This window comes from Schistocerca piceifrons, chromosome 1, assembly GCF_021461385.2.
Source record: "Schistocerca piceifrons isolate TAMUIC-IGC-003096 chromosome 1, iqSchPice1.1, whole genome shotgun sequence".
Lineage (NCBI taxonomy): Eukaryota > Metazoa > Arthropoda > Insecta > Orthoptera > Acrididae > Schistocerca > Schistocerca piceifrons.
Window position 1 is genome coordinate 569,526,335 of NC_060138.1, and position 27,974 is coordinate 569,554,308.

The 27,974-nt window shown below is 46.0% G+C and overlaps 1 protein-coding gene across 1 annotated transcript in view; it reads left to right on the forward strand.

The window, feature by feature from the left end:
* The window catches only part of LOC124751648 (protein sneaky), a 265,977-nt gene that overhangs the window by 525 nt on the left and 237,478 nt on the right, over nucleotides 1-27,974 (forward strand). The window contains exons 2-3 of the mRNA XM_047248990.1: nucleotides 7,529-7,651; nucleotides 15,866-16,170. Coding sequence (XP_047104946.1) covers nucleotides 7,529-7,651; nucleotides 15,866-16,170 — 428 coding nt within the window. The remainder of the gene's footprint in view (nucleotides 1-7,528; nucleotides 7,652-15,865; nucleotides 16,171-27,974) is intronic.

A 27,974-nucleotide genomic window follows, 5' to 3' on the forward strand; every position in this document is an offset into this window, starting at 1 on the left:
TGTCAGGAAGTCGTTTCTGAAAGTATTTGTATGGAGTGTAGCCATGTATGGAAGTGAAACATGGACGATAAATAGTTTGGACAAGAAGAGAATAGAAGCTTTCGAAATGTGGTGCTACAGAAGAATGCTGAAGATTAGATGGGTAGATCACATAACTAATGAGGAAGTATTGAATGGAAGTATTTGTATGGAGTGTAGCCATGTATGGAACTGAAACATGGACGATAAATAGTTTGGACAAGAAGAGAATAGAAGCTTTCGAAATGTGGTGCTACAGAAGAATGCTGAAGATTAGATGGGTAGATCACATAACTAATGAGGAAGTATTGAATGGAATTGGGGAGAAGAGAAGTTTGTGGTACAACTTGACCAGAAGAAGGGATCGGTTGGTAGGACATGGTCTGAGGCATCGAGGGATCACCAGTTTAGTATTGGAGGGCAGCGTGGAGGGTAAAAATCGTAGAGGGAGACCAAGAGATGAATACACTAAGCAAATTCAGAAGGATGTAGGTTGCAGTAGGTACTGGGAGATGAAGAAGCTTGCACAGGATAGAGTAGCATGGAGAGCTGTGTCAAACCAGTCTCAGGACTGAAGACCACAACAACAGTGTCCGCACTGTAACACAACAAATATTCCGTGATAACCAAATTTATTTGACCTTCTGTCACTCAAAACAAAACGTAACACTTCGCTGGCTGTAGCGCCAAGGAGAAATCAGAGTCACTAGTAGAGAATACAAGTCCAAGCCACTGCAAACCAGTCGATACCGACGCGTCGCAAGTTTCCAGCCAGGGAGGCCACAGTACGGTTCGGTCGTCGTGACTCCAGCAGCCGGGTAGTAACACAGTCATCGGCGAAGATTGAACTGGTAAAACGGACTCAGGGAGCTCGCTTAAATCCGCAGGTCCGGCCAATCAGAGTGTTGGTACATGGCGTCCTTGTACGGTTGCTCACTCTGGTGGCCAGGGCAGCGCCGCCAGGGTAATCCGTAACGATAGTGGTGTGTACGTTGCCGCTAACCCAGCGACGACGCGTTCACTTGCGCCAGTTGTTGACATCGTGGGCGGCGCCAGCGATTCTCGCTGTGTGCCGCGCGTGTTGTAGCACACCGCGCCGAGTTGACGGCTGCTGTGCGGCGGCCGATACGACAATTTACAACTATCTTTGAATACAAACGCATCCCTTGATAAACACGAATTTCTTCTCTTGAAGTATAAAGATCACAAAGTTCAAAAATATAGTTCTTTTTAAGACATGAGTAACACATGTATACTATTTAGGCGATGATGCCTGCTGGATTTGTGGTCACGAACTGGGCTTAGCAATTCCATGATCTGCTGTATGGGCCTCCGTGCAGTGGCGGTTTGACGCTGGGATCGAGGGTGTGGCTTCGCCAGCACCTCACATTCGGCGGTGCAGATCGCAGGAGATGTCAGTAACTACTGTGGTACTGATGCGAGTTGTCGACTTTGGTATCACGCTGTGATCTTAGGACGATACCACACTCTGTATTTGGACGGGTTATTTCAGATTGATTCCTCCGATTTCATACGACCATACCGTCTACAGCAGCCTGTTTCAGCTGACATTCCCACCTCAGGTAGCCGGGCAGCTAAGGGCAGTGGGTGTGGAGGTTTGCGGGGGTTGGGGGGGGGGGAGGGGGAGGGGGGGGAGGGGGGTAGACAGCTGGTGGACAGGCATGTCCCATGCAACAGTTGCACTGACTGAGTGTCTGCTGGCAGGGTTCGCTCAGTGCCTCGCAAGTGCACAGAGTGCACATTAATGGGCCACGCCACCTGGAGAGTAGCCTATACGAAATGCACCTACCTGAGGTTGAGCTGAGGGGTATCCATCAAAATCTGCGGCCTATGGGGCAGCGTTAGAATTGTCTCTTCTACGAGAATGAAGACACAAACTTGGGTTGCGTTTTAACTCAAGCGTACCACTAACCATAGGCGCAGATCCAAAATGGCAAAGAGGTGTAATGCTGATCATGATATTCTGTTTCTATACGTATTAATTTCAAAAATTTTCATCTTTCAGAGAGCAAAGTAGCAATTAGCAAAGAGTCTTAGAAATCACAAAAGTTCAAAAAATTACGAGTTACGCTTAACACACGATACATTTCAGTTGCTTTTCTGAAGATTAGCTCTTTTGCATTATTCTGAGGTCTGACTGCAGAAAATACACTGACAGAAAAAAAAATCGCAGCACCAAAAAGGAGGTGTGTGACATAAATTAAAGCCGGTAGGCATATTTCTACATCTTAACGGTAATATCTACTAAAATTTTGAGCCGGTTGCATAAGAGTGGCGCTGCTAGTGCCACTTTGAGGACGCGAATCAGGTTTGGTTCAAATGGTTCAAAAATGGTTCAAATGGCTCTGTGCACTATGGGACTTAACAGCTGAGGTCATCAGTCTCCTAGAATTTATAACTACTTAAACTTAACTAACCTAAGGATATCACACACATCCATGCCCGAGGCAGGATTCGAACCTGCGACCGTAGCGGTCGCGCGGTTCTAGACTGAAGCGCCTAGAACCGCTCGTCCAGCCTGGCCGGCTATTTTTTGGTGTTGTGAATATTTTCCGCCAGTGTATTCCAGTCAGCAAAAGACGTCCATTCACAAGATGGCCATATCTGCTACCAACAACAAATCTGCCACAATTTATGACGCCACAGGTGGAACCAACAAACCACTGGAAGTTGAGTAAGGCAAGACCGAAGCAGACAGACACTCCCCTAAGAAGTAAGAAAACAAAAAGAGTGATATTGAATTCCTGAAAGTAGGTAGAAATGCATGAAACATCATTGCCCTTACTATATGCCCGCATGGCAATAGTCTCCATACTTCTGTTCACGATCTTAGTACTAAGTGAAACAGATGTAAATTATGAAGTTGTCAAGTCTATGATAGTTTGTTTGTAACACAGTTCTTAAATCGACTGTATGGCATAGGTACTTCTCAAATTGTGAACAAAAGTGTTTCAAAGGATGTAAACCCTCTGAGAAAGAAAGTGAAGCACCAAGAAGACTTGGTTGGATGTCAGTGCAGCTCTGAGTACATACCAACCATAGACGGGTATGTAAGTTACTACAATTGCAGTTCTCTGTGAGAGGTAGAACGACCACCAGCGTCCATTAGTGCTGTTTAGGTTTGGCATTGTTAATAGGCCTGGTAGTATATGTAAGGGACGTGAAAAGTATCAGACACTGCGTGATTACTGTGAGGGGCAGGCAATGGCGGCATACTCGTACGAGACGATGTTATCAGCACCTGGCCCAGTTTGAAAGGGATTGTGGGTCGCCATTTAGCTAGCTGTTCGAATCGTATAATATATAGATTCGTGGGGCAGTCAGATGTGACAGTGACCCAATTTTGGACTCCACGACAACATAAGCGCAGGCATACACGTTGTCAAAGTTCACAACAAGTGGTATCGCCATGTTGTACGTGAAGCACATCGTACCCTCTTACGTCTGCACTTGCTATCTAAATACAAGTAATGGTCTCCTTGTAACATTCTGTGTCATCTTCCACCATGGGTGGGATACTAGCAGCGGCCGGACAGGGGAATAGCCGACCCCTGTGTAAGCTGTTGTTAACACCACTGCACAAACAGCTGCATTTGGGCTGGCGCCGTGACCGAGAACCATGGACTGCTCATGAAAGGCGACGCATTATGTTGTTGTTGTTGTGGTCTTCAGTCCTGAGACTGGTTTGATGCAGCTCTCCATGCTACTCTATCCTGTGCAAGCTTCTTCATCTCCCAGTACCTACTGCAACCTACATCCTTCTGAATCTGCTTAGTGTATTCATCTCTTGGTCTCCCTCTACGATTTTTACCCTCCACGCTGCCCTCCAATACTAAATTGGTGATCCCTTGATGCCTCACACGGCCGATTTCCTTCCCAATCCTTCCCTAACCCGAGCTTGCGCTCCGTCTCTAATGACCTCGTTGTCGACGGGACGTTAAACACTAACCACCACCACCACCTTGATGCCTCAACACATGTCCTACCAACCGATCCCTTCTTCTAGTCAAGTTGTGCCGCATTATGATCAGCGATGAATTGCGGTTCTGTTCGACCTCAGGTGACTACTTCCAGCGAGTCATTCTTCCAATGTTGTGGAGAGGCACAGCAATATTACTCCTGGTGTCATGGTGTGAGGAGCCAACGGTTGGGGTTGAGGGAGTATTGCAATTTTCAACAGAACGTTGCTGGTCCACACATGGCATGTTATGAACAGTCTGTGTGATATGGAGGAACTTCCATGGCTAGCAAGATTCCCAGATCTGACCCCGATAGAATATGTGGTGGGACTAGCTCCAACGTGAACTTCATCCAAGCGCCGGTACACAGAATGTCGAGGACCAGTTACAACAGTTGTGGACCAGCTTACGTCATGAGAAGATGCAACAGCTTTATAACACCCTTTCTAACTGAATCAGTACACGGGTCCAGGCCACAGAAGGTGCAACATCATACAGATCAGTGGGCTAATACGTTCTTTGCAAATCCGACTCGGTTTTGTAATCAGTAAAATAACATCACATACCCTCTCAACCCGTGAAGTTTCATGTCGTTTCCTCCTCCCCTTCTTAGTGCTTCACTTTTCTTGTCAGGTACTGTATTTCTCTAAATTACAGTTCCTTCGAAGTTCGCTAAAGCGAAATACTTAAGTGCTAATTTATACGAGACGTTATTATTTTATCAATATATTATTATTATACTGTTATTGTATTACTTTATTGTTGTTATTATTAAACTCTTCGGCATTTGTGACTCGTTAAAAGTAGGGGTGTCAGTAAATTATATTGGCTTGGAGGGGCAGTGACAAGCTGTGACCTCCTCCGGAACCGAATACTGGATCTTTTCTCAGTACAAAGTTTTTATTTTAAAATACCATCCGATTTTACAAAGGTATATCTTTTATGTGCTTACACACAGAATCTTGGGTTGCATTTTATAATTATGTTTACATTTGTATCTACGTCTAAACGCATCAAGTCTCTTATTTTGTGTGTAGCAGAGGGTACTTCTCATACAACTATATGTTCCTCCCTTCTCCACTCCGTTCTCAAAAGGGGCGTGGGAAAAATGATTGTCGATAAACCTCTGTATGAACTCTTTATTTCGCTGATTTTCCCGTCGTGGTAATTTCGCGATGCGTATGTGGGAGGAAGTGATATGTTGCAAGACCGTTCTTCGAACTTAGACATCTCTGTGATGCGCAACAAAGCTCCTTCAGTGTCTGTCGTTGGACTTCGTTGAGCATCATCGTGACACTCTCGCACCGACTAAACAATCCCTCGATGAATGGTAGTGCTCCTTATTGGTTCTTCTCTATCCCTTCTGTTAATCGAAACTGGCGAGGATCCCAGACTGTTGAGCAGTACTCAAAAATTGATGATCGTACGAATGTTTTGCAACTCACTTCCTTCGTGGATGAATTTCATTTTCGTAAGATTCTTTCAATGAGTTTCAGTCTGGAATCTGATTTTCCTACAATGGTCATTGCACTTTAAGTCGCTCAAGATGGTTATTCGTTCTAACATTCTGTGTGGTGTCTGTTTGTTCTAAGTCGTGCCTCCCTACCACTTTCGTGCAACTACGCTCTGAGTGTTTTATGGAATTGACCGGTTTGAACCTGGGACCTGTCGCTGGTAAGGAGACGGCAGACCACACATGACATGTAGAATTCAGAAGAGTTCAGTGAGACTAGCGATGATATAATCAAATACTTAATGATTTCAGTGTCAGCTCCACTGCACTCCCTGTAAAAGAATCTTAATACTAACTAAATTTAGTGTAAGGGGTTCAAGGCTTTCCTATTTTTAGTTAGGTGGTAAAATAACGTCGAAAAAGCAGTTAAGTTTACCATTGGAATTTTTATTCTACTCACAAAATATTGTTTATAAATTGCACTATTGATAAAAGGAAATATTTTTATACAGGATGATAAAAACCAACTGCGTTCAACAAAGCTGTGAACGAATATTCCCTGAATGGGTTTCCAAGTTCTATAATGGATCGAAGGATGACCTATGCCATATCACATCTTTAATCTAGGTTTAAATTAAGAGAAAACCATCAAAAATGGTCTACAGTGACCCTCAATTATCTTTAATTACTTATTTAACTTGTTGTAAATTACAGTGGCTGATGTGGCTTCTCAATAATTATATAACAGAAAAATCATCGCGTTTCAGATTTTAACTTCAAGTAGCAAATGTGAATACCACGAAGTTTAATTGACGATCGACACTAGTATTACGTAAAAAGGGGATGTAACAGATGAGACTTCTGCAGTTCTGAGTGAAGCCTTATGCTCCCTTATGCAGCATTGTGTGTGTTCATTACCTTGTCGGTGGTTAGGCAGCGTCAGGGGTGGCTGGCGGCGCAGCTCCACACACCTCACCATCTCGGTAGCAACTCTCTCGAACTTCTCCTTACTACTGTTTACTGAAGTTGGTTTAAGAAAAAGGTATCTGGCTGTGTTTTCAACTGACCAGTCAGCGTCTCAGCGTTAACCTTAAGCTCCGCCTACAAAAATTCTGTCTATCCAATGAGAAACGTTATACTTTTTGTGGTGGGGCAATGTTTTTAAGGTTTGCTACGTAACAGAGACACGTATAGTCTCACGCTAAAACTTGCAGGGCCCTTTTAGTGTTATCGTAAGATCTATACTGTTCTCCTGGAGGGCTCTATCTTTTAACATGGGCGGGGGGGTGGACCTCCCGGCAGTTGGCCAGCATGTGGGAGTCCCTTATGGTAGGACCTTCTAGCCTACACGGCTCTGCTCTCAGCTTCTGTTCTCGTTTCTCCCCTCAGAACTGCATCTGTTTCACGGTGGGAAGGTATGACATGCATTTAGGCGTTCTTGTGTTAGTCTGTGGTATTCCATTTGCTCACTCGTTGATCATATTACTTTGGTTAATTTAATGTCAGGATTTATTCGGAGCTATGTGACATATTGCCGGATTTGCTATCATGTCAGGGTTTTCATGGAAGGTGTTGGATTTGCCTGACACTTTACATTGTAGATATTTTATAGTACTTACTATTTCCAGTGATTTGTCGCTAATAATGTAATCGAAAAACAGAGGATTAAAGAGTAAAGGTTCAAAGTTTTCATTTACATTTCATGCATGTTCAATGCAGCTTCCACCAGATGCATGACGAACAACCAGACGTAGTGAGTCTCGCCCCATTTTTTTGCCAGCCTATTTGGAGTTACTGCACACAGTGCTGTTGTTACGCGCTGTCGATATGCGCCGCCACAGTTCACCCAAAATTGTTGGAGATCAAGGAAGAGCAGCGAATTTAATAGGCTACCCGAACTTCTTTTATTAATTTTTATTTCTGCATATACTGAATTAAAATATACGCAAATTGCGATCGAAATTTCGTAACCCCCTCAAAAAAAAAAAAAAAAGAAATCAGCAAATGTTGTCTGTTAACAACATGTTGACTTGTTTGAGGGGAGGACTCGAGTGTTCCAGAGCCTGTGTTGTGGCAGGTGGACACTAACGACGCGCGGCGCGCCCTGGGATCTGTGCGGGGCGTCGTGGAGCCACTGCGCGCAGAGTTGGAGGGCGGCGTCGTTCCTCTGGAGCACAACGACTACCTGGACGAGCTGCAGGTAACTTCCGCCGCCCCCTCTTTCCCAGACTGGGTATGGTGTGCAGAAATACAGATATTTCTATTGGCACCTGAGAACAGTGTACTGAACACATTACATTAATATTTACTTCATTTGCAGACTAGTCATTATAGCTGTTAGGAGTAGTACTTTTTGGGTTGATTAGTATCTCCAAGTGCATGTGGCAAGACCAAGCCATTAATACTTATTTTCCCCTGGGCAGCAGGACAGGTGTTAAAGTGTGGACACATGGACGCGAAACGGTTAGTCTATGCTGACAGGCGTAGTACACTTAGTGGTGTAGTTATGGTCATGCAGAAACCATTGCCGCCGGAGTGACCGAGCGGTTCTAGGCGCTACAGTCTGGAACCGCGCGACCGCTTCTGTCGCAGGTTCGAATCCTGCCTCGGGCATGAATGTGTGTGATGTCCTTAGGTCAGTTAGGTTTAAGTAGTTCTAAGTTCTAGGGGACTGATGACCTCAGAAGTTAAGTCCCATAGTGCTCAGAGCCATTTGAACCATTTGAACCAGAAACCAATAGGTCATGTGATGTTTATGCAGAAAGACTGTTCAACACAGAGAAAAAACAACCAACACACTTACGTGTGTACATATTAGAATACCACATATAAAAAATATGCGCTTATACCCATCACATCCTGTATATATAATCGACTATCGGTAATGTGATACTCGATCATTTGAAAGCCTTAATAATTTGGAAATTTTTCCTAGTCTCTGGGAAAAATACTCAGTGAATTCAAAAAATCAATGTGTTTTGGTCCTCTCAGTAATTTGCATTTTTAGAGGTGAGGGCATTCCTCCAACACTTCATAATTTGAAGTCAGGGTTCCCAGAATCTTCAGAGTCTCTGCGTCAAATATCTAGAGATGATAGATTTTGCCATGGGGAACAACTTTTTTTTAGGAACAGAATGTTCACTAACGCCTTCCAGCGGCTCTCGATGTCCTTTCATATTCGCCAGTCCACGAAATTTCACCGAACCACGACCTGATCTAACACGTATATGCAGAGGTGCGATGAAGAAGTTTCCGTTTGAGGGCGTTGCTGCAGCGCATGCCCATATGTGCAACGTAGCGTGACTCCGATGCGTGTATATTAACACCGACATGTAGGTAAGTGATAAGAGTGGCGTTCGTATCTTTCCGAGGTACTTAAATCGAAAACGAGACCTATGGCGCCGTTTTTACAAGATTCGTGCCAACAGGACCAACGTGCTGTTATTCTTTTCTTGGTTGTCGAAGGACGAACGACTGTAAACATGCGTCTGAGAACGTAGACTGTGTATGTGGCAGCACGTCTGTCGAAAACCACAGTTGTGGGGTGATGCGCCAAGTTCCGTGCTGGTCGCGAATCGACACAGGACGCCAGTCGATGTTGGAGAGGTCAGAAGCTACGCCAATTCAAGTGGGAGACACCACCCTATAGTCCTGTTCTCTTCCCGTGTGATTATTATGCCTTCGGTCTTCAAACAACTTACGGAAATTCAGTCAGGTAATATTAACAGCGACTGCCGATATTTCAGCGGGAGCACACCCCGCCATTCTCAAGGCAGTTTGCCCTGAAAATGGCGGGGTGTACTCCCGCCGAAATATCGGCTGTCGCTGTTAATATTACCTGGCTGAAGTCCCGTAAGTTGTTTGAAAATTGTACACGGTAAGAGAAACTCAGGTCGCCCACGCCTTCGGTCCTTTAACACAGGCCTAGAAGGGTCAACGATTCCTGTGGGACTAGGATGTGCAGCAGACAGTTGCGGAATTCTTCATGCAGCAGAACACCGTGTTTACGAAACGGATATCTTCAACCAGTTGCATCTGTTGGATTATTGCCTCAATGGTCACGGCGATTTTGCCTGATTGACATACTGATTCTGGACTGCAAGTCCTTCGAACTGAAACTTTTTTTATCGCCCCTTACATATTAAACCTACAAGGGATGTAGAGGACGGAGTTCTTCAATAAAATGTTTATTTTTCGTCAGTACGTAATTACATGCAAGAAGCGGAATCGTAATCCAGGCCACAGGGGTTGATAGCCTTGAGCCTTTTCTTCTACGACACACGGACGCTAGGAAGATTTGACATGTAGTACACCACTGCTCTCCTCTCAGTATGAACCAATACATAAGGCAAGACGTCGCAAGGTCGAAATTATAATGCCCTGAACCGAGACACTCAGCTAGCCCCAAACAAAGGCAATAGAGGCAGGACTCCTATCTGTCTAGACACAGGAAGATAGTCGCCAGTGGCCAAGAAAGACATTAAAGTGGACTCTTGGAATTATGTGTGTAAGGTTCTCCGTGATGCACATCATCTCTCTTGTAACGTCCCCCACTGCATTTTGTTGAACATTTCTGTGCAACTCCCTTCCTGCTTTAAGAACGGTTCATAGCCGCGCGGCCTAACGCGCTGCTTCCCGAGCAGGGACGCTTGCCGGTCCCTGGCACGAAACCGCCCGGCGGATTTGTGTCGAGGTCCGATGTGCCGGCCAGCCTGTGGATGGTTTTTAAGGCGGTGTTCCATCTACCTAGGCGAATGTGAACTGGTTCCCCTTCTTCCACCTCAGTTGCACTGTGTCAGCGATTGCTACGCGCCGACCGGAGTGGCCGAGCGGTTCTAGGCGCTACAGTCTGGAACCGCGCGACCGCTACGGTCGCAGGTTCGAATCCTGCCTCGGGCATGGATGTGTGTGATGTCCTTAGGTTAGTTAGGTTTAAGTAGTTCTAAGTTCTAGGGGTCTGATGACCTTAGAAGTTGAGTCCCGTAGTGCACAGAGCCATTTCAACCATTTTGATTGCTGCGTAAACACCGTTTCCACGTGCGTGTACACCTTAATTATTCTACCACACAAAAGTTTTGGGCTACACTCATCTGGTATGAGACGTTCCCGGGAGGAGGAGGGGGGGTTCACTGGGGGCCGAACCGCACAATAACCCTGGGTTCGGTGTGAAGCGGCTGTGGGGTAGGTGGACTGCTCTGGCCTGTTGTGGGGTTGTGAACCACTGAGGGCTACAGCGGGACGAAGCCTCTCCGTTGTTTTTAGGTCCCCGGCTTAATACACAAGAGGAGTGTGTCTTGTATGAATAGCGTTCAAGTACCAGTCCGCCACACTGAATCTGCTGGGTAATTTCAGATCAGAAGTCGAGTATCAATACTATTAAAAAAATCTCAATTAGAGGGTTACAAAATCCGTCCAAAAAGTTGCGAGACTGATTTTATTCGTGGCCCACAAGCGACGTCAGAGCAGTAACTAGGTCGCAGCTTGAACTAACTACTATAAACAAAAGACATGCATTCGACTAATCATTTGTGAGTAGGCAGTGAGAAGCAGTGGAATCGTGGCCGTAGCGTGTCGTAGTTGTTATGTCACAAATCGCAATGCAGTAATGTCTCTAAATCAGGTGTTCAACACTTTCTCCACAATGTTTTGAAGAACTGCAAAATGTGTGTGCAAAATTTGTCCTGCTCACGTGGACTGCCGAACAGAAACAACGACGTATAGACGCCTGCCGCGACTTGACTGAAGTGAAAAACATGGACATTTCTTTTCTGGAAAAAATTGTCACGAGTGACGAGACATGCTGTAATCAACATGAAGTTAAACGACAAAGTGCTGAATGGGTCACTGAGGTTTCGCCAAGACCAAAGAATGTGCGAATGTGAGCGCGAGTTGAAGAACATCCCAAAGAAGGACTTTTCTCACAGTTTTACGTGGTTGTATAATCGCTCTGTGCATTGAACTCAAGTGGGGGAGACGATGCAGGACACCTTAAGCATTACAACTACCATCTTAACTTTTCACTATTTTTTATTAATCCACTCTCCAGTCTTTCTGGGCTCAGGAGGGTACTGTGCTCTATCTTGCGCATTAGACGAGTAATAATTTAAAGTTCCTGTTCGTGTAGTAAAGTCACAGAATATATTTGTCTTTTTATTCAAATAATTCGCATGTACAAAACAGAATGGAAAAGAGGCACTATATGTGAAAATATATTAATTGTGTGGTTTTCATTTTCTGTAGCATCTTTTTCTTACCTCTGTGTCGTAGAAGTAAGAGGTATTTCTTCATAGTTGTGGATAATTTGTGAAATACATGAATTGCAGTTCGAAAGGATATTTATTTCAATACACCTGCCAATTCTAGGAAACATATTATTGGAGACGACTTCCGATGTAACAACAGATAATCATATTTGAAGGAAGTATCTGTTAAATACGACTATAGGTGTTTATCTTAAGGTGGTGTCAAAGAACTTATGACAAGATATCTCACCAGTCTGCTCAGAACAAAAAGTGTCTTTATATCTTTTATGAAACTAAATATTTGCCGTGAACACCTAGGTTTTTTCTCAGCAGCCGTCACTTATGGTGTTATTCGGGAGTGGCACATTCCAGAAACAGTTTTGCATTCAGCCTTTTCCATTCATAACCCGTGTAACAATTCAGTATTCGTAAGTACCTTCAGCACTTCAGAAGACAGCTGCACGAAAACTACAAGGCATGCAGAAAATAGACAAACATCAGTGAACACAGAATCACTCCATGATTCTTAGGTACACTACAAGTGTTCAATATGGGCACCGTTTGTGACGCACCAAACGTCAATACGTGTAAACGCTTCCTTACAGTCGCTGACACGAATTGCCTGGTAAAGCGCGATAGCAGCCAACTTTAGAAATTTGTTGACTGGATTGCCCAGCTGCAGGCGCGCTTTAATTCGATGCGACAGTATGGCACACCTAATGCAACTACATCACTGCGCGTACTACGAACGAAACTTGGAGAGATGCTTGATCCACTGATACGTGTCATTTTTCTGTACGTCTTGTATGTTCCTGCAATAATCTTCTGAAACGCCGGAGGTATTTGCGGATAACCCATACCTTTCGTGGAACCATGTGTGCTCCAGAACCTCACACACAGCTGGATTCAATGAACCATTGTGGTAGACAGGTTTGGTTACCCCCTAGTTTAGTAATATGATGAACATTTCCATTAAAGCACATTAAGTTAGTCTTCAGACACTATACAAATATGTATATTAAAAGATATTTCCCTCGCAGTATTACAGTATTTAAATTATCAGACTGATTTAGAATAATTCTCACACGAATAATAACAGTCGTCGTTTTTAGAACGGTTAATATCGAATAAATTTTTTGAACAGTTAGTAGCTAGTATTAAGGCCGCTCCTTAAGTTGCCCGTTAGCTCTGTGTGGTAGAGGCTTGGTACCGTGGTTTCTACAGAATACATAACTTATTGGCTTCCCGAAGGATATACTATCACAAACCTATAATGTCTCAAGTTTACACTTGAAAACACGAAAAACATTAAGCATGCAGCGAAGAAAATATGCGCTGCATTAAAGATATCTCTCAAAGACGTGCCTTTTAGTACGATTTGTTATGAAAAAATAACGGGAAATGTGATGTCGGCATATAAATGTTCTAGATTTTGTCACGGAATTAGCTTTTGGCGTTATTTAGTATTTGATTATGAAACGGAACGGAGGTACAGGATGTAAATTTTGGCTAGAGTGTGATATTTTGGCCCTCTGCTTCCCGCTGAAATCTGAGTTATGGTGGCAGACTGATCTGCAGCGTAGTGTTCTACATTTGTTCAGATCGCCGTAGCACTCCGCAGTAAGAAAACCACGAGCTATGCCTGCTATCGACTTTCATATCAGACATAAATGGCATGTGGAACTCCGCAGTTTCAACTCCCACTATTCACTATCGAAACATTAAACCACTAGAAATACATTTCCACCATTGTGGTAGTGAACCGTTCACAAAGTACACTGTTTCAGAGACACTGGCCCGATCCATTCCATCCGTCCCCCTCAACCTGAATACCAGTGATCTCTCTGTTCCCTACTCGAATAAATCCCTTCCGTTACGCACGAGAGCATTGAGCTAAAACCGTTCAGAAAGGTTGTACATAAACTTTCACTCCCTGTATTTTACCACTGCTATGTTCGGAATTTCATAGAGTGTATTTCAATCAACATTGTCAAAAGCTTACTCTAAATACACTTCCGGGAAGAAATTAGTACACCTGGAAAAACAACGTCAGTTTCGATTCGATAACGGCATATGCTAACTGGAGGATAGTAGATGTACTGATAATCGTTTCAGCGGCGTCCGTCAACAGATAGTGTACTGGCATAGCTACCAGAGAGCCATCTTTATCTACCTTGTAATAGGGAATGCTCAGAGCCAGAAGGCTCAATGTGGTGCCGACGTGTGAAGCTAGCTGGCAACAATGCCACGGAAGATGTGCTCGTGCTTCCTACAGTCAACTGACCCAGTTTGAAAAGGGTGATTGATGGGATGGTCCTTTCAGAGAATTTCCACGCAAGCTGAGTGCCACGTCAGTTGTGCAACGATGCTGGTATAAATGGTTGCGTAAAAAATCTTACAGCTGCAGACGAGATTCTGGGCGTCCACGCAACACAGACGCCCTCCAGGATCGTCGTATTGTAAGGGTAGCAGTGGTAGATCGTACAGCTACCAAAGCACATATAAGAAGGTTTGTGAGCCCAGACATGTCAACACGAACTGTTGTGAACGAGTTATTAGCAGTGGGAGTACGGACACGCACACTTCTAGCCCATCTTCCACACACTCAACAGTACCGACCTGCACGGCTCGACTGGTGTCGTCAGAGAATCGCTTGGAAGATGGAATGGTGCGCTGTGGTCTTCAGCGATGAAAGCAGATTCTGCCTGCACGCAAGTGATGGTCGTTTGCTGGTACGACTTAGACCTAGTGAGCACTGTTTCGTAGAGTGCATTCGTCCAAGACACGCTGGACAACACTCATTCAGCTTTGGTATTTCTGTAGGAGACGCTAACCAGCGCCAAGTACGTGTAGAACGTTGTTAGACCCTCTCTTTTGCCGTTCTTGCCTCAGGAATGTTATGTGTTGCTCCAACAAGATAATGCTCACCCACACACTCTCCGTGAAATCAGCGTGTTCTGCAAGATGTGCAGACGCTTCCCTGGCTAGCATGATCTTTGGCAACTGACCCTTAACATAGACAAATGTAATGTATTGCATATACATAGAAAGAAGGATCCTTCATTGTATGATTATATGATAGCGGAACAAACACTGGTAACAGTTACTTCTGTAAAATATCTGGGAGTGTGCGTGCGGAACGATTTGAAGTGGAATGATCATATAAAATTAATTGTTGGTAAGACGGGTGCCAGGTTGAGATTCATTGGGAGAGTCCTTAGAAAATGTAGTCCATCAATAAAGGAGGTTGCTTACAAAACACTCGTTCGACCTATACTTGAGTATTGCTCATCAGTGTGGGATCCATACCAGGTCGGGTTGACAGAGGAGATAGAGAAGGTCCAAAGAAGAGCGGCGCGTTTCGTCACAGGGTTATTTGGTAAGCGTGATAACGTTACGGAGATGTTTAGCAAACTCAAGTGGCAGACTATGCAAGAGAGACGCTCTGCATCGCGGTGTAGCTTGCTGTCCAGGTTTCGAGAGGGTGCGTTTCTGGATGAGGTATCGAATATATTGCTTCCCCCTACTTATACTTCCCGAGGAGATCACGAGTGTAAAATTAGAGAGATTCGAGCGCGCACGGAGGCTTTCCGGCAGTCGTTCTTCCCGCGAACCATACGCGACTGGAACAGGAAAGGGAGGTAATGACAGTGGCACGTTAAGTGCCCTCCGCCACACACCGTTGGGTGGCTTGCGGAGTATAAATGTAGATGTAGATGTAGACTTGTCTCCAATCGAATACGTGTGGGATGTGATGGGGAGAGAAGTGACTCGTGCAGCTCGTCAACCGACAATTCTTACAGAACTGCGTGAACACGTCGAGCAGGCGTGGCATACCGTTTCCCAGGTCAGTACTAGCCATTCGAACGATCAACTGGATTCCAGAGTCAGCACCCGCATTGTCGCCTGTGGAGGCTACACCACATTGGTGTTTCAACATGGGTCGATACCTGGTACGCCAGAACCGCTTGTGCTTTAGGTCCGTAAATGTGATTATTTCATGTACTCCGTAAGCAATGCTGTTACAACAGATCTTGAGTAAATTGGAAATCTTTAAAAGGGTGTACTACTTTTTTCAGGCAGCGCATATCCACTGTAGATACCACGTGCGTGACATAGTCATACGAGTGGGACTCGACAGTGACTAGAAGTAAACGGCACTCTACTTTCAGAAGAGACCGAAGCGATCCACGGATACGGGGGAGAGCCCAGACGGCGCTGGCACCAGCGTCGAGGCCAAGTACGCGGAGCGGCTGGCGGGGCGCTGCCGGCAGCAACTGGAGCGCGGCGCGGACCGCTGCCGCGGCATGTTCCAGGGCGCCTACGACCGCTGCTACCGCACCGTCTCCTGGATCGCCGCCTGGCTGCTCTGCTGGCCCATGAAGCTCACCTTCTTCTGCAACATCGCGCAGGGTAACCAGCCCTCCGGCCACATTTCTAATATGGAGAAAACACTGAGCAACTTTCGGACTCTATTGTATTCGTACTGGTTCTTACGATTTTTCGGTTCCTTAATTCATTCGGTAAAAACCCAGCCCTTATAGGATCATTTTGTTATCCATCTGTGCAGCCGTCTAATCAGACCCCTTTTTCTGCTGATCAAGTAGAAGCATCAAGTTAACATTTATGTCAAATACACTACTGGCCATTAAAATTGCTACACCAAGAAGAAATGCAGATGATAAACGGGTATTCATTGGACAAATATACTATACTAGAACTGACATGTGATTACATTTTCACGCAATTTGGGTGCATATATCCTGAGAAATCAGTACCAAGAACAACCAACTCTGGCCGTAATAACGGCCTCGATACGCCTGGGCATTGAGTCAAACAGAGCTTGGATGGCGTGTACAGGTACAGCTACCCATGCAGCTTCAACACGATACCACAATTCATCAAGAGTAGTGACTGGCGTATTGTGACGAGCTAGTTGCTCGGCCACCACTGATCAGACGTTTTCAATTGGTGAGAGATCTGCAGAATGTGTTGGCCAGGGCAGCAGTCGAACATTTTCTGTATCCAAAAAGGCCCGTAAAGGACCTGCAACATGTGGTCGTGCATTATCCTGCTGAAATGTTGGGTTTCGCAGGGATCGAATGAAGGGTAGAGCCACGGGTCGTAACACATCTGAAATGTAACGTCCACTCTTCAAAGTGCCGTCAATGAGAACAAGAGGAGACCGAGACGTGTAACCAATGGCACACCATGCCATCACGCCGGGTGATACGCCGGTATGGCGATGACGAATATACGCTTCCAATGTGCGTTCAACGCGATGTCGCCAAACACGGATGCGACCATCATGATGCTGTAAACAGAACCTGGATTCATCCGAAAGAATGGCGTTTTGCCATTCGTGCACCCAGGTTCGTCGTTGAGTACACCATCGCAGGCGCTCCTGTCTGTAATGTAGCGTCAAGGGTAACCGCAGCCATGGTCTCCGAGCTGACAGTCCATGCTGCTGCAAACGTCGTCGAACTGTTCGTGCAGATTGTTGTTGTCTTGCAAACGTCCCCATCTGTTGACTCAGGGATCGAGACGTTGCTGCACGATCCGTTACAGCCATGCGGATAAGATGCCTGTCATCTCGACTGCTAGTGCTACGAGGCCGTTGGGATCCAGCACAGCGTTCCGTATTACCCTCCTGAACCCACCGATTCCATATTCTTCTAACGCGTCATTGGATCTCGACCAACGCGAGCAGCAATGTCGCGATACGATAAACCACAATCGTGATAGGCTACAATTGGAACTTTTATCAAAGTCGGATACGTGATGGTACGCATTTCTCCTCCTTACACGAGGCATCACAACAACGTTTCACCAGGCAACGCCGGTCAACTGCTGTTTGTGTATGAGAAATCGGTTGGAAACTTTCCTCGTATCAGAGGGTTGTAGGTGTCGCCACCAGCGCCAACCTTGTTTGAATGCTCTGAAAAGCTAATGATTTGCATATCACAGCATCTTCTTCCTGTCGGTTAAATTTCGCGTCTGTAGCATGTCATCTTCGTGGTGTAGCAATTTTAATGGCCAGTAGGGTACTAAGGTCCGCAGTCCCCTGTGGGTGTAAAAATTTCTAAGGATCTAAATCGATGCTATCGAAAGACAGGGCCATTTTCCTCCCATACTGCTTGATTCAAAAAGAAAGGCCAGATTTCAATTGTTTATTACAGAGAAGCTATGGAAGTTAGGCCGGCCGCTGTGGTCGAGCGGTTCTAGGCGCTTCAGTCCGGAACCGCGCTGCTGCTACGGTCGCAGGTTCGAATCCTGCCTCGGGCATGGGTGTGTGTGATGTCCTTATGTTAGTTAGGTTTAAGTAGTTCTAAGTCTAGGGGACTGATGACCTCAGATGTTGTTAAGTCCTATAGTGCTTAGAGCCATTTGAACGATGAAAGTTTGAAAAACATTGCGCTTGTCGCTGGATAGAGGAATGTTCGAAGTTTCACATTCGCACAGACACTATACCGTACACTCAAGTTGGGCACCATACGTTTCTCGAGAAACATCGAGACCGTTACCATTTCATTCCATACATGAATCAACAGTTCCCTGTTTATTGTATCGACAGCTTCAAAAATTCGATTTCTCACCTCTCGGAGAGCTGCCATAAGTATGACAAAGACTTTGTGTTTTATGTACTCCCGTAGAAAAGGTGTGAGGTGTGGTGACGTGGGAGGCCCAAAGCAATGGACAAGATATTGTTGTCCGCCTCTTCCAATCCAACGTTTTCGGATGGTGTTGTTAAGATAACGCCGCACCTCAAGATGAAAGTGAGGCGTGGCGCCATCGCGCTTAAAAGTTAAAACGTTGGAATCTTCGTGGAAGAAACAACCAGTTTTGCAGCATGTCAAGATAACACATTCCTGCCACTGTTTCCTTAGCAAGAAAAGAAAGGTCTATAAACTTTGGGAGCTGAACTATCACAAAACACATTCATTTCGATGAGTCCCTTTCATGTTCGACGGCGATGCAAGGATTTTGTGACCCCTAAATTCTTAAATTATGGAGGTTTGCTTTACCCGATAGATGAAATATCAGTTAGTCCAAAAAGATGAGTCATTCGCAAAAAGTCATATCCTGGAGAACTGAAATGCAAAATTCGTACTTCTGTTATGGTCGCTGGGACGCAATTCCTGCAACAACTGCCACTTGTAAGGCTTCATATGCAGGCCTCGTTTCAGAACACGCCATACCGTTGTTTGACGAGAGTGAAGCTCCTGGCCTGTCTGTCTTATGGACTTCCGAGAGTTCCGTGTGGACGCATCTCGTACGCTCTACATCTTCATCAGACCTGACCTTTGCATATGCGACCAACTTCCAAGAATGCTATATGCCAGTCATAATTATGCTTGTATAGTGGCAGCTTCTTGATGAATAGACGGCGAAATGCACGTTGCACTTGAACAATGGATTAACTTCGTGCAAATTCCAGCACACAAAATGATTTCTCTTGTGGTGTAGTCATCATCTTGCTACAGACAAACAATAGCGCAGCTGTGTCAAAACTTTGAACCTTCCCCTATCCAGTGACATGGACAATGTGTTTGTTCTTTATAGTTTGTCTGTAATAAACAATTGAAATCTGTTCTTTCACTTTGAATCACTTGGTATTTTGATACTCACAAACTCACTCATCCAAACATATATGAACTATCTATACAGGGTGGTCAAAAGAGTCTGAAAAGGTGGTAAGGGTGTCGCAGGGTAGGTTGTCCTGAGAAATAACTGTTAAGAAAACAAATTGGATGTCTTGCGCCGTTTCCAAGTTAATTAGCACTGAAGTTAGGCTATCAGACCGGTGCACGTTCAGATACTAGCAGCCCACCGGAGACGGTGACGCCAAACGTCTTCTTCGTTTGGTTTCGTACAACCGAACAAGAGTGGAATGCAAAACTTGGACATGGTACGATAATAAGGATCTAACCCGAGCCAAAGGCTGAGCAGTTTCATGCGCTGTCATCTACGCTATGAGAACAACTGACACTAACTGCATTGAATTAACTCAGAAACGGCGCAAAATATCGGATTTTGTTCTTAACAATTATTTCTCAGCACAACCTACCCTGCAACACCCCTGCAAGCTATTCAAACTTTTCCGACCACCCTGTATATACAGGATGAAGAAAGAATGCAGCATTTCACGGTCGGGATGCGATTCCTCATCCTAATTCAAGACAAAACTGTATCTAGGAAAACCTACTCCCACCAATAGCTTTAATAAAAAAAAGCGATTTAAAAAGGAAGGCTCTGACAATTCTCAGTATGTTGTAACTGCATGTAGCGTGGCCAAGAAAAGGTAGATTGAACACTGTGAACGGATATGCAGACTCGCCGACGTTCGAGTTGCTCTCGCGCAAAACTTCTTTTTTCAGTTATGGAATCAAATTGTATCCAGTTTAGATTCCACAATGCGGTATCTTGTGTATTTCTTTCTGTTGCTTTTACCTTCATCGAAAACATTAAGACACAACAAGAACTTCTTACACACGTAAACGACCATATCTTTTCGACCATTACACACATAAAGCCAATAGAAAACAATAGCGAATATAGTAACTTCAGACGTATCCAGTGAGGTACAAAAAAACACAATAGGCAGGGTACACTAGATTGCACATTGTGCTACGCACAGTAATTCGATTCTGTACGTTTAACGTCCAGGTTTATCTTCGCACAACCGGTACGTACATGAACGAGCAGCTTTCACTTTAGAGAAGATGTTCAAAGCGGTCATCTTGCATTTACAAACACTTCGTCAGTCGCTGGATCATATTTTGCTTGATCCTACACAACACACTTGCATCCACCATTGCCTAAGCGGTATGCATGCGAGGTATTAGGTCGTGTACTTCCATCGGTAGAGTACCAGAAACTTATTGCTTTAAGTGTCCCCACAAATAACGGTCTTGTGGATTAAGATCCGGAGAACGTTGAGGCCAGAACATAAGACCTCCACGACCAATCAGTTTCCTGGAGAAGCTTCATTTAAGTAGTTACGCAAATTCATTCAGGAGTGAGGCGATGCACCATCCAGCCGAAACTGTAGCTGTCGCCTAACACCAAGTGGAACTTTTTCCAACGCGTCAGGCAAAGTATTGCAAAGAAACATACGATACAGGAGTGCATTGAACTTGTCTGGAATTAGGTAAAGGCCCAAAAGCCCCCCTCCCACGATTCCAGCCCTCAGGTTTATGCCAAAGCGTGGCTGAAAGTCACGTTCACGAGCGATATGTGGGTTGTGTTCCGACCAATAATGGCTCTTGTGGATGTTGAAAATACCTTCACGAGTGAAACTAGATTCATCAGTCCATAACAAAAAAAAAATGGTTCAAATGGCTCTGAGCACTATGGGACTCAACTGCTGAGGTCATTAGTCCCCTAGAACTTAGAACTAGTTAAACCTAACTAACCTAAGGACATCACAAACATCCATGCCCGAGGCAGGATTCGAACCTGGGACCGTAGCGGCCTTGCGGTTCCAGACTGCAGCGCCTTTAACCGCACGGCCACTTCGGCCGGCAGGGCATAACACGTTATTTATAAAATGTTATTATCTTCCACTTGGTGCGAAAGGCATTCACAAAACTATGATTGTCGAATGCAGTCCTCTGGCCGTTGGTGTTGAGTTAACGTGTAATAATGTGGACGCAGTTCTTCGTCATACAACACTTCAACAACCAGTCTTCCGAGATATTTAGAACTGTCTTCGAATATCAAGGGCACTTCTCCGAGATGACTGGGGAATGGTTTCCAGAATCGCGCCCTCTGTTTGTGGAGTACGTCTAGTCCATTGCTTGTGGACGAAGATTACCGATTTCTCGAAGGTGTTGCTCAAGGTGACGAAAAACATTCTTATTGAGATGACACCTTTGAGGATACCGTGCACCATACGCACGAGCAGCAGCAGCAGATTGGTAATCGGATGTATACTGCACCAGAAGCATATCGACATATTCATCGTTTGTTGACTCCATCGGCAAGCCGCCCTACATGAACTTGACAGGACCAGTTACGGTAGTGCACTGCGTGGATAGTAGACGCATGCATGCAGTTTAAATGATCTCACTGCCATATGATAAGACTATTGTCATGTGACAAAGCGATGCCCTGCTTATAAACGACGAGAGCTACGGAACAGACGTCTAAAAAATAAAAACGGAACCTGTCGAGGATTCGAGCCACATCTCAATTGATGGATGTGGACTTGACGTCCCAGCAGTCTACTCAGTGAACTACGACGGCTGGTACGGTAGTGTGGGATGATATATACATGCCTCTCTACATTTCGATGCGCCGCATAGCGTGACGGTGTAGCCAGATCCTCTTTTTCATGCATATGTTTTCAAAATGTACCCGATCTGATTTTGCTAGATAGACTTCTGCCTTGAATCTGGATGAGGAATCGCATGCCGACCTTTAAGTGTGGCATTTTTTCTTCGCCCTGTACACACTGCCCAGTCACATTAATGTGACTATATTTTAGAAGCCTGAATAACCATCTTTTGCAGCGCAGACTTCTGCGAGACTTGGCGGAAGTTAGGCAGTCAATTTTTGTAAGGTACCGACGGGGATATGGAGCCAATCCGACTCCAGTGCTGTGGGCAGCTGCTCTAGCTTTCTCGGCCGTAAACCTATGACGCAAACAGCCCTATCGAGGTGCTCCCACAATTCTCGAATAGGTATGGTGGCCAGAGGAGTACGGTAAATTCATCTTGTGCTTTTCGAACTAAGCACATAAACTCTGAGCTGTGTGACATCTTGCATTGTTCTGCTGAAAGATGACATCAAAAAAATGGCTCTGAGCACTATGGGACTTAACATCTGTGGTCATCAGTCCCCTAGAACTTAGAAATACTTAAACCTAACTAACCTAAGGACATCACACACATCCATGCCCGAGGCAGGATTCGAACCTGCGACCGTAGCAGTCCCGCGGCGCCGGACTGAGCGCCTAGAACCGCTAGACCACCGCGGCCGGCGAAAGATGACATCATGCCGAGGAAAAACAAACTGCATGTTGGGGAGGACATGGTCCCAAAGGATAAATGCATACTCGTGTTGTTCCATTATGCCTACTAAAAAGACCAGATCACCCAGGAACTGGCACGAAAACATTCCCCAGGTGATAACGCACCCTCATCCGGCCTGGACCCTTCCGACTATTGTTGCAGATTGTACGCTTCCAGACGTTTCACGCCGTATACGCCAATGGGGATTTGGCCAATGACACATAAAACTTGATTATCTGAAAAGGCCACCTGTCGGCGTTCAGTGGGCGTCCAGTTGCGGTTGTCGCCACTTAACTGCATTCATCATGGGTGCATGAACCAAGTGCCTGTTGTGGAGGCCCACGTGCAGCAACATTTGCTGAACGGTCGTTGAGGAAACATTGTTGGTATCCCCCTCGTTCATGTTGGCGATCAACTGCTCAGCAGTTGCATGTCTGTTCGCTCGTACACATCTCTCTAGCCGTTATTGACCACTGTCATGTGGTGGTGCACCACAATAAACTCAATGCCAGTTTTGGATAGCATCATTCTGCCATGCACGGTGTATTTTAACAGCAGCGACGAGCAATCACTTTACAAACTTCGCCGTTTCGGATATGCTGCCAACCTTGGCCCGACACCCGCTGAGCATGCCCTTTTGGACATAGATAACTCGCTCGGTGTGTGTATTAGAACAATGACAGCACTATTATCAGCGTCTTTTCTTTTATTTATTGTAATTTCATTCCCCTACCCCACATGGGTAGGGGAGGGCTGGTAGCGGCACAGTCCACACAGTCCACCACTCTTCAGCCAGCTGGCTTTATAAAAATACAGAACAGTGATTACATAAAAAAGGGGGTAAAAAGTGGGACATAAAAAACACAGTAAATGGAGATGATGGGAATTAAAATATAGACTAAGATGAAGACATGCACTGGAGGACAGTTAAAAAGTCGACATAAAGTTAAAATAACACAGCTGGCAAATCAAAGCGCACTTAAAAAACATTGGAGGCAAATACAAGTTAAAAGTCGGCCACAGGATAAAAATCACAGAGGAAGACACTTAAAAAAACCACTGGAAACGATGGAGCACTCATGAAGAATAAAAAAAAAAACGTCATAAGGACCTGGAGGTTGGAGAGGAGGTATAAAGAGGAGAGGAAGGTGCCGTGGGGGGTGGGGGCTGGGGGGTGGGTGGAAGGAAGAGGATAAATGGGGGACAGGAGGCGTACCAAGACGCAGGAGATGGACAGGGCGGGAGATGGAGAGGGAAGACAAGGCAGGAAGGAATGCAGAGACACTGAAAGGGAGCACAGGAGAGGGAAGGGGTGTAGGAGGGGGAAGGCCATTCAGGAGAAGGGAGGGGGAAGAGAGGGTGCCCTGAGAAGGAGGCAGTAGGAAGATTGGGTTAGAGTTGGTAGGAGTATCGGCGTCTTCCCAAAACACTTTATAATACCCTCCACTGCTAGTTCTGCTACCTGCCATCTGTGTTTATTGCACGTTGACATTGAACATAGGTGGTGATCACATTAACGTGACTTGTCTATAAATATTATCAATATATATGGTATCGAAATATACATGTAATATACAAACGGGAAACTTTTTTGCCAGATGTCTGAAAAATTTTTGACCGATTTGCTTCAAATTTTTTGAGGAAAAAGGTCCTATGAACATGTTTCTGGAAATGTATCGTTGTTGTGGTAGAGGTGCTGACGAATGAAAGTTACTCTGACCAAGTGCCGTGTGTTCCTTGTGTGGTGCAGGCTCTGTGATTGACGCAGCGTACTGTAAGCAGCAGAATGATCCGGTATGAATGTCGGGAAGAAGCCGAGATTGCGTTTGTGTACGGCCAAGCAGATGGAAACGGTCGAGAGGCAACACGACTATACCAAAACAAGTACCCTCACAGACACTAACCACAACACACAACATTTCAAGCCCTTCTTGGGCGTTTGTGTGATCGTGGGTCCCTTCATGCAGACGAACTTGTAGGGAGGGGGCAGACTACGCATACGCCAGACTTGGAGGACCGTGTTCTACAGGATATTGATTCGATTCGTACTATAGGCTCGAGGCAAGTGGCCCGCCAACACTCTCCCTGGCAGCAGCACAATACGCCGCTCTGCAGCCTACAGAAAAGTTAAAAAACAGGATTAGGAGATATGAGAACAATAAAAGCAGACGACCACATGGGGACTGTTAAAAACTAAAACATGGAGAAAAAGATGCGAAGAAAATATAAAAACAAATGGTCAGTGATGCTGATTAAAACACATAGTAAATAGGCAGGCACAATTAAAAGACACAGAGACAGTCTGGTTTCTGTTTGCACGAGATAAAAAACACAACTAGCAACAAGATGGTGGCTGTTCACAACACTGACACAGGACGCACAACACTGAACACTCACTTAAAACAGCACTATTGTAAGGGTCTACGGGTTGCACACAGCCGTTCGGTACTTAACAAGCGCTCGCCAGCCGACTTACCTGGAATGCTGACAATTTGCTTGGTTGGTACACGTGCGTCCGGCAGCAGTGCTACGCAGGGAGTAAGTGACTAGCCACCATCCACAGCGCGCCGTATTAACTAGCGTGGCCTCGGGCGCGAATATGTCTCTTTTCTTAGCTCATCATGGAGCCACCGTAATTAGGATGTCAGACACAGTGATGATGGGTGCGCGTAGTGTGCGTGTTTTATAACCAGCATTTGTTGTTAAAACTGTTTAAGCTTACTTCTCAGTTTTCGCGTATTACCGTACCTCAAGGACCCACTGCTTACAAATCCTGACAAATATTTCGTCTAATTATCATCCAGGGCTACAACACAAACAAACCCGTTATACTATAGAGCCAACACGGCGGTAGATGGGGAGAGGGAGGACTCAGACCGATGAGGGGGGAGGAGAGGAAAAGAAAAAAGGGAGGAGCCGATGGAGGGAGGGGACATAGAAAAGGGATGGGGGGCTGGGCAGACGTGAGGTGAGGGAAAGGCAGTGGAGAGGAGAGCAAAGGGACTTGGGGAGAGAAGGGAGGCAGGGAGAGGGTAGGTGGGGAAAAAATAGGATGGAAGGAAGGAGAGAGGGAGCCCGAGAAAAGGTCAGAGGAAGGAAGAGGGAGGTGAGGATCAGAGTTGATAGTAGGGATTAATGGAGGGAGAGAGGGCATCATCTGGGAGGGGGGTCGATGGAAGCCACCTTGGGAAAGGTGCTGTAGGGTGTAGACATGGAGGGTAGGGGGGGGACAACAGTGAAGGCACAGCAGAGGGCGGGGGTTGGAGAGGAGAGGAGCAACCAGGGGATGAGGGGGATCAAGTTGGCAGGAGGTGTAGAGGACAAAGATATGTTCGAGGAAAACGAGCAGATGGGGGAAAGAAATCAGGTCGTAGAGGATCCGCATGGGGGACGGGAGGCAAGGCGGAGTGCATGGTGCTCGGGGATGTGGAGGGACTTATAGAATTTGGGGAGGGCGAATATCCAGGCAGGCCTGGCGTAACAGTGGATGGGACAGATTAAGGATTTGTAGGTGTGGAGGATGGTAGAGGGGTTCAACCCCCATGTCCGGCCAGAGAGGAGTTTAAGGAGTCAGAGGCGGGTTTGGGCTTTGGATTGGATAAAGTGGAGATGAGGGATCCAGGTAAGGTGACAGTCAATGGTGAGGCCCAGGTAGGTGAGAGTGAGGGAGAGGCAGACAGGACGGGCGCAGATGGTAAGGGAAAAATCAAGCAGCCAGAAGGAGTGAGTAGTACGACCTACGATGATTGCCTGGGTCTTGGAAGGATTGATTTTCAGGAGCCACTGGTTACACCATGTGACAAAAAGGTCATGGTAATTCTACAGAAGGTGTTGGGACCATTGAAGGGAAGGAGCGAGAGCAAGGAAGGCAGTGTCATCGGCATACTGCAGGAGATGTACTGGAGGGGTGGGGGCCTGGGGCATGTCTGCCATGTACAGGAGGTAGAGGAGAGGGGAGAAGACAGAGCCCTGGGGCACACCTGCAGAGGGGTAGAAGGTGCATGAATCGGCGTTATGGATAGTAACATAGGTGGGGTGGTGGTAGAGGAAGGAGGCAATCAAATGGACATAGTTGATAGGCAGGGCGTACGTCTGGAGTTTAAACAGGAGACCGGGATGCCAGACATGGTCAAAGTCCTTTTTGAGGTCGAGGAAGACAAAAATGGCAGAGCGATGTTAGTTAAGCTGGAGGGAGAGGAGATGAGGCATAGGAGTTAGTCACTGGCAGAGAAGGAAGCTCGAAAGCCACCATTGAGTGTTGGGGAGGAGGTGGTGTCAGTGGAGGTGTGATGGATGCGCTGGGTAAGGATGGATTCCAAGAGCTTGCTGAACACTGAGGTGAGACATATATGGCGATAGGAAGAAGCATCAGATGGAGGCTTGTTGGGTTTGGAGAACATCAGGATATGGGAGGCTTTCCACAGGTCAGGGTAGAAGCTGGTGGCAAGGATTACGTTGTAGTGGGTGACAAGTACCACAAGGAAGGAGGGAGGGCAGTGTTTGAGATGGTTGTGGGTAATGCGGTCATGACCGGGAGTGGTGTTGCGTTTAGTGCAGAATGTGATTCTGATGTCCTGTGTAGTGATGGGAGTGTTAAGTTCAGATGGTGGTGTGTGGTCAAAGTAATGAAAGCTAGGAACAAGGGGAAGAACAGAGGTATCCGTATGGTCGATGACGTCAGGAAAGAGGGAATAATCAAATTGGGGATCATCTGGAATGGAAAAGACATCGGATATGTGGGAGGCAAAGTGGTAGACCTTACTGAGGTTATCAGGGAAGGGAGGGTCATCAAGGAGGAGAGGGCACTGTGAGGGAGGGCGGTTACCAGTAAGGCGGTGGAAAGCAGACTAATACTTGGAAGAGTTGATTGGGAGCGTGGCGTTGAGTTGTGTGCATGTCTGTCGCCAAGCACGGCGTTTCTTTGCATTAAGCATGTTGCGGATGTGTCGTTGTAATTGCCGGTGGCGGGTTAGTGTGTCCCAGTCACGAGTGTGGAGAAAGGGGCGGTAGAGGCGACGGGATTCACGAAGATGGACAGGCTGTGGGGGCCAGGGCTGGGCAGTGAGGGTGGATGGCTTTGGTAGGGATATGGGTGGCAACAGCGTCAGACAAGGTCTGGTGCAGGAAGGCAGTGGTGCAGAATATGTCATAAGGGGATTGGAGGGTAAGGTCGTGGCGTTCGACCTGGGTGTGTATGGAGTCCTGGTAGGCATCCCAGTTGGCGCTGAGTAAACGTGGACAAAGTTTAGGAGGGATGTCAGGGCGA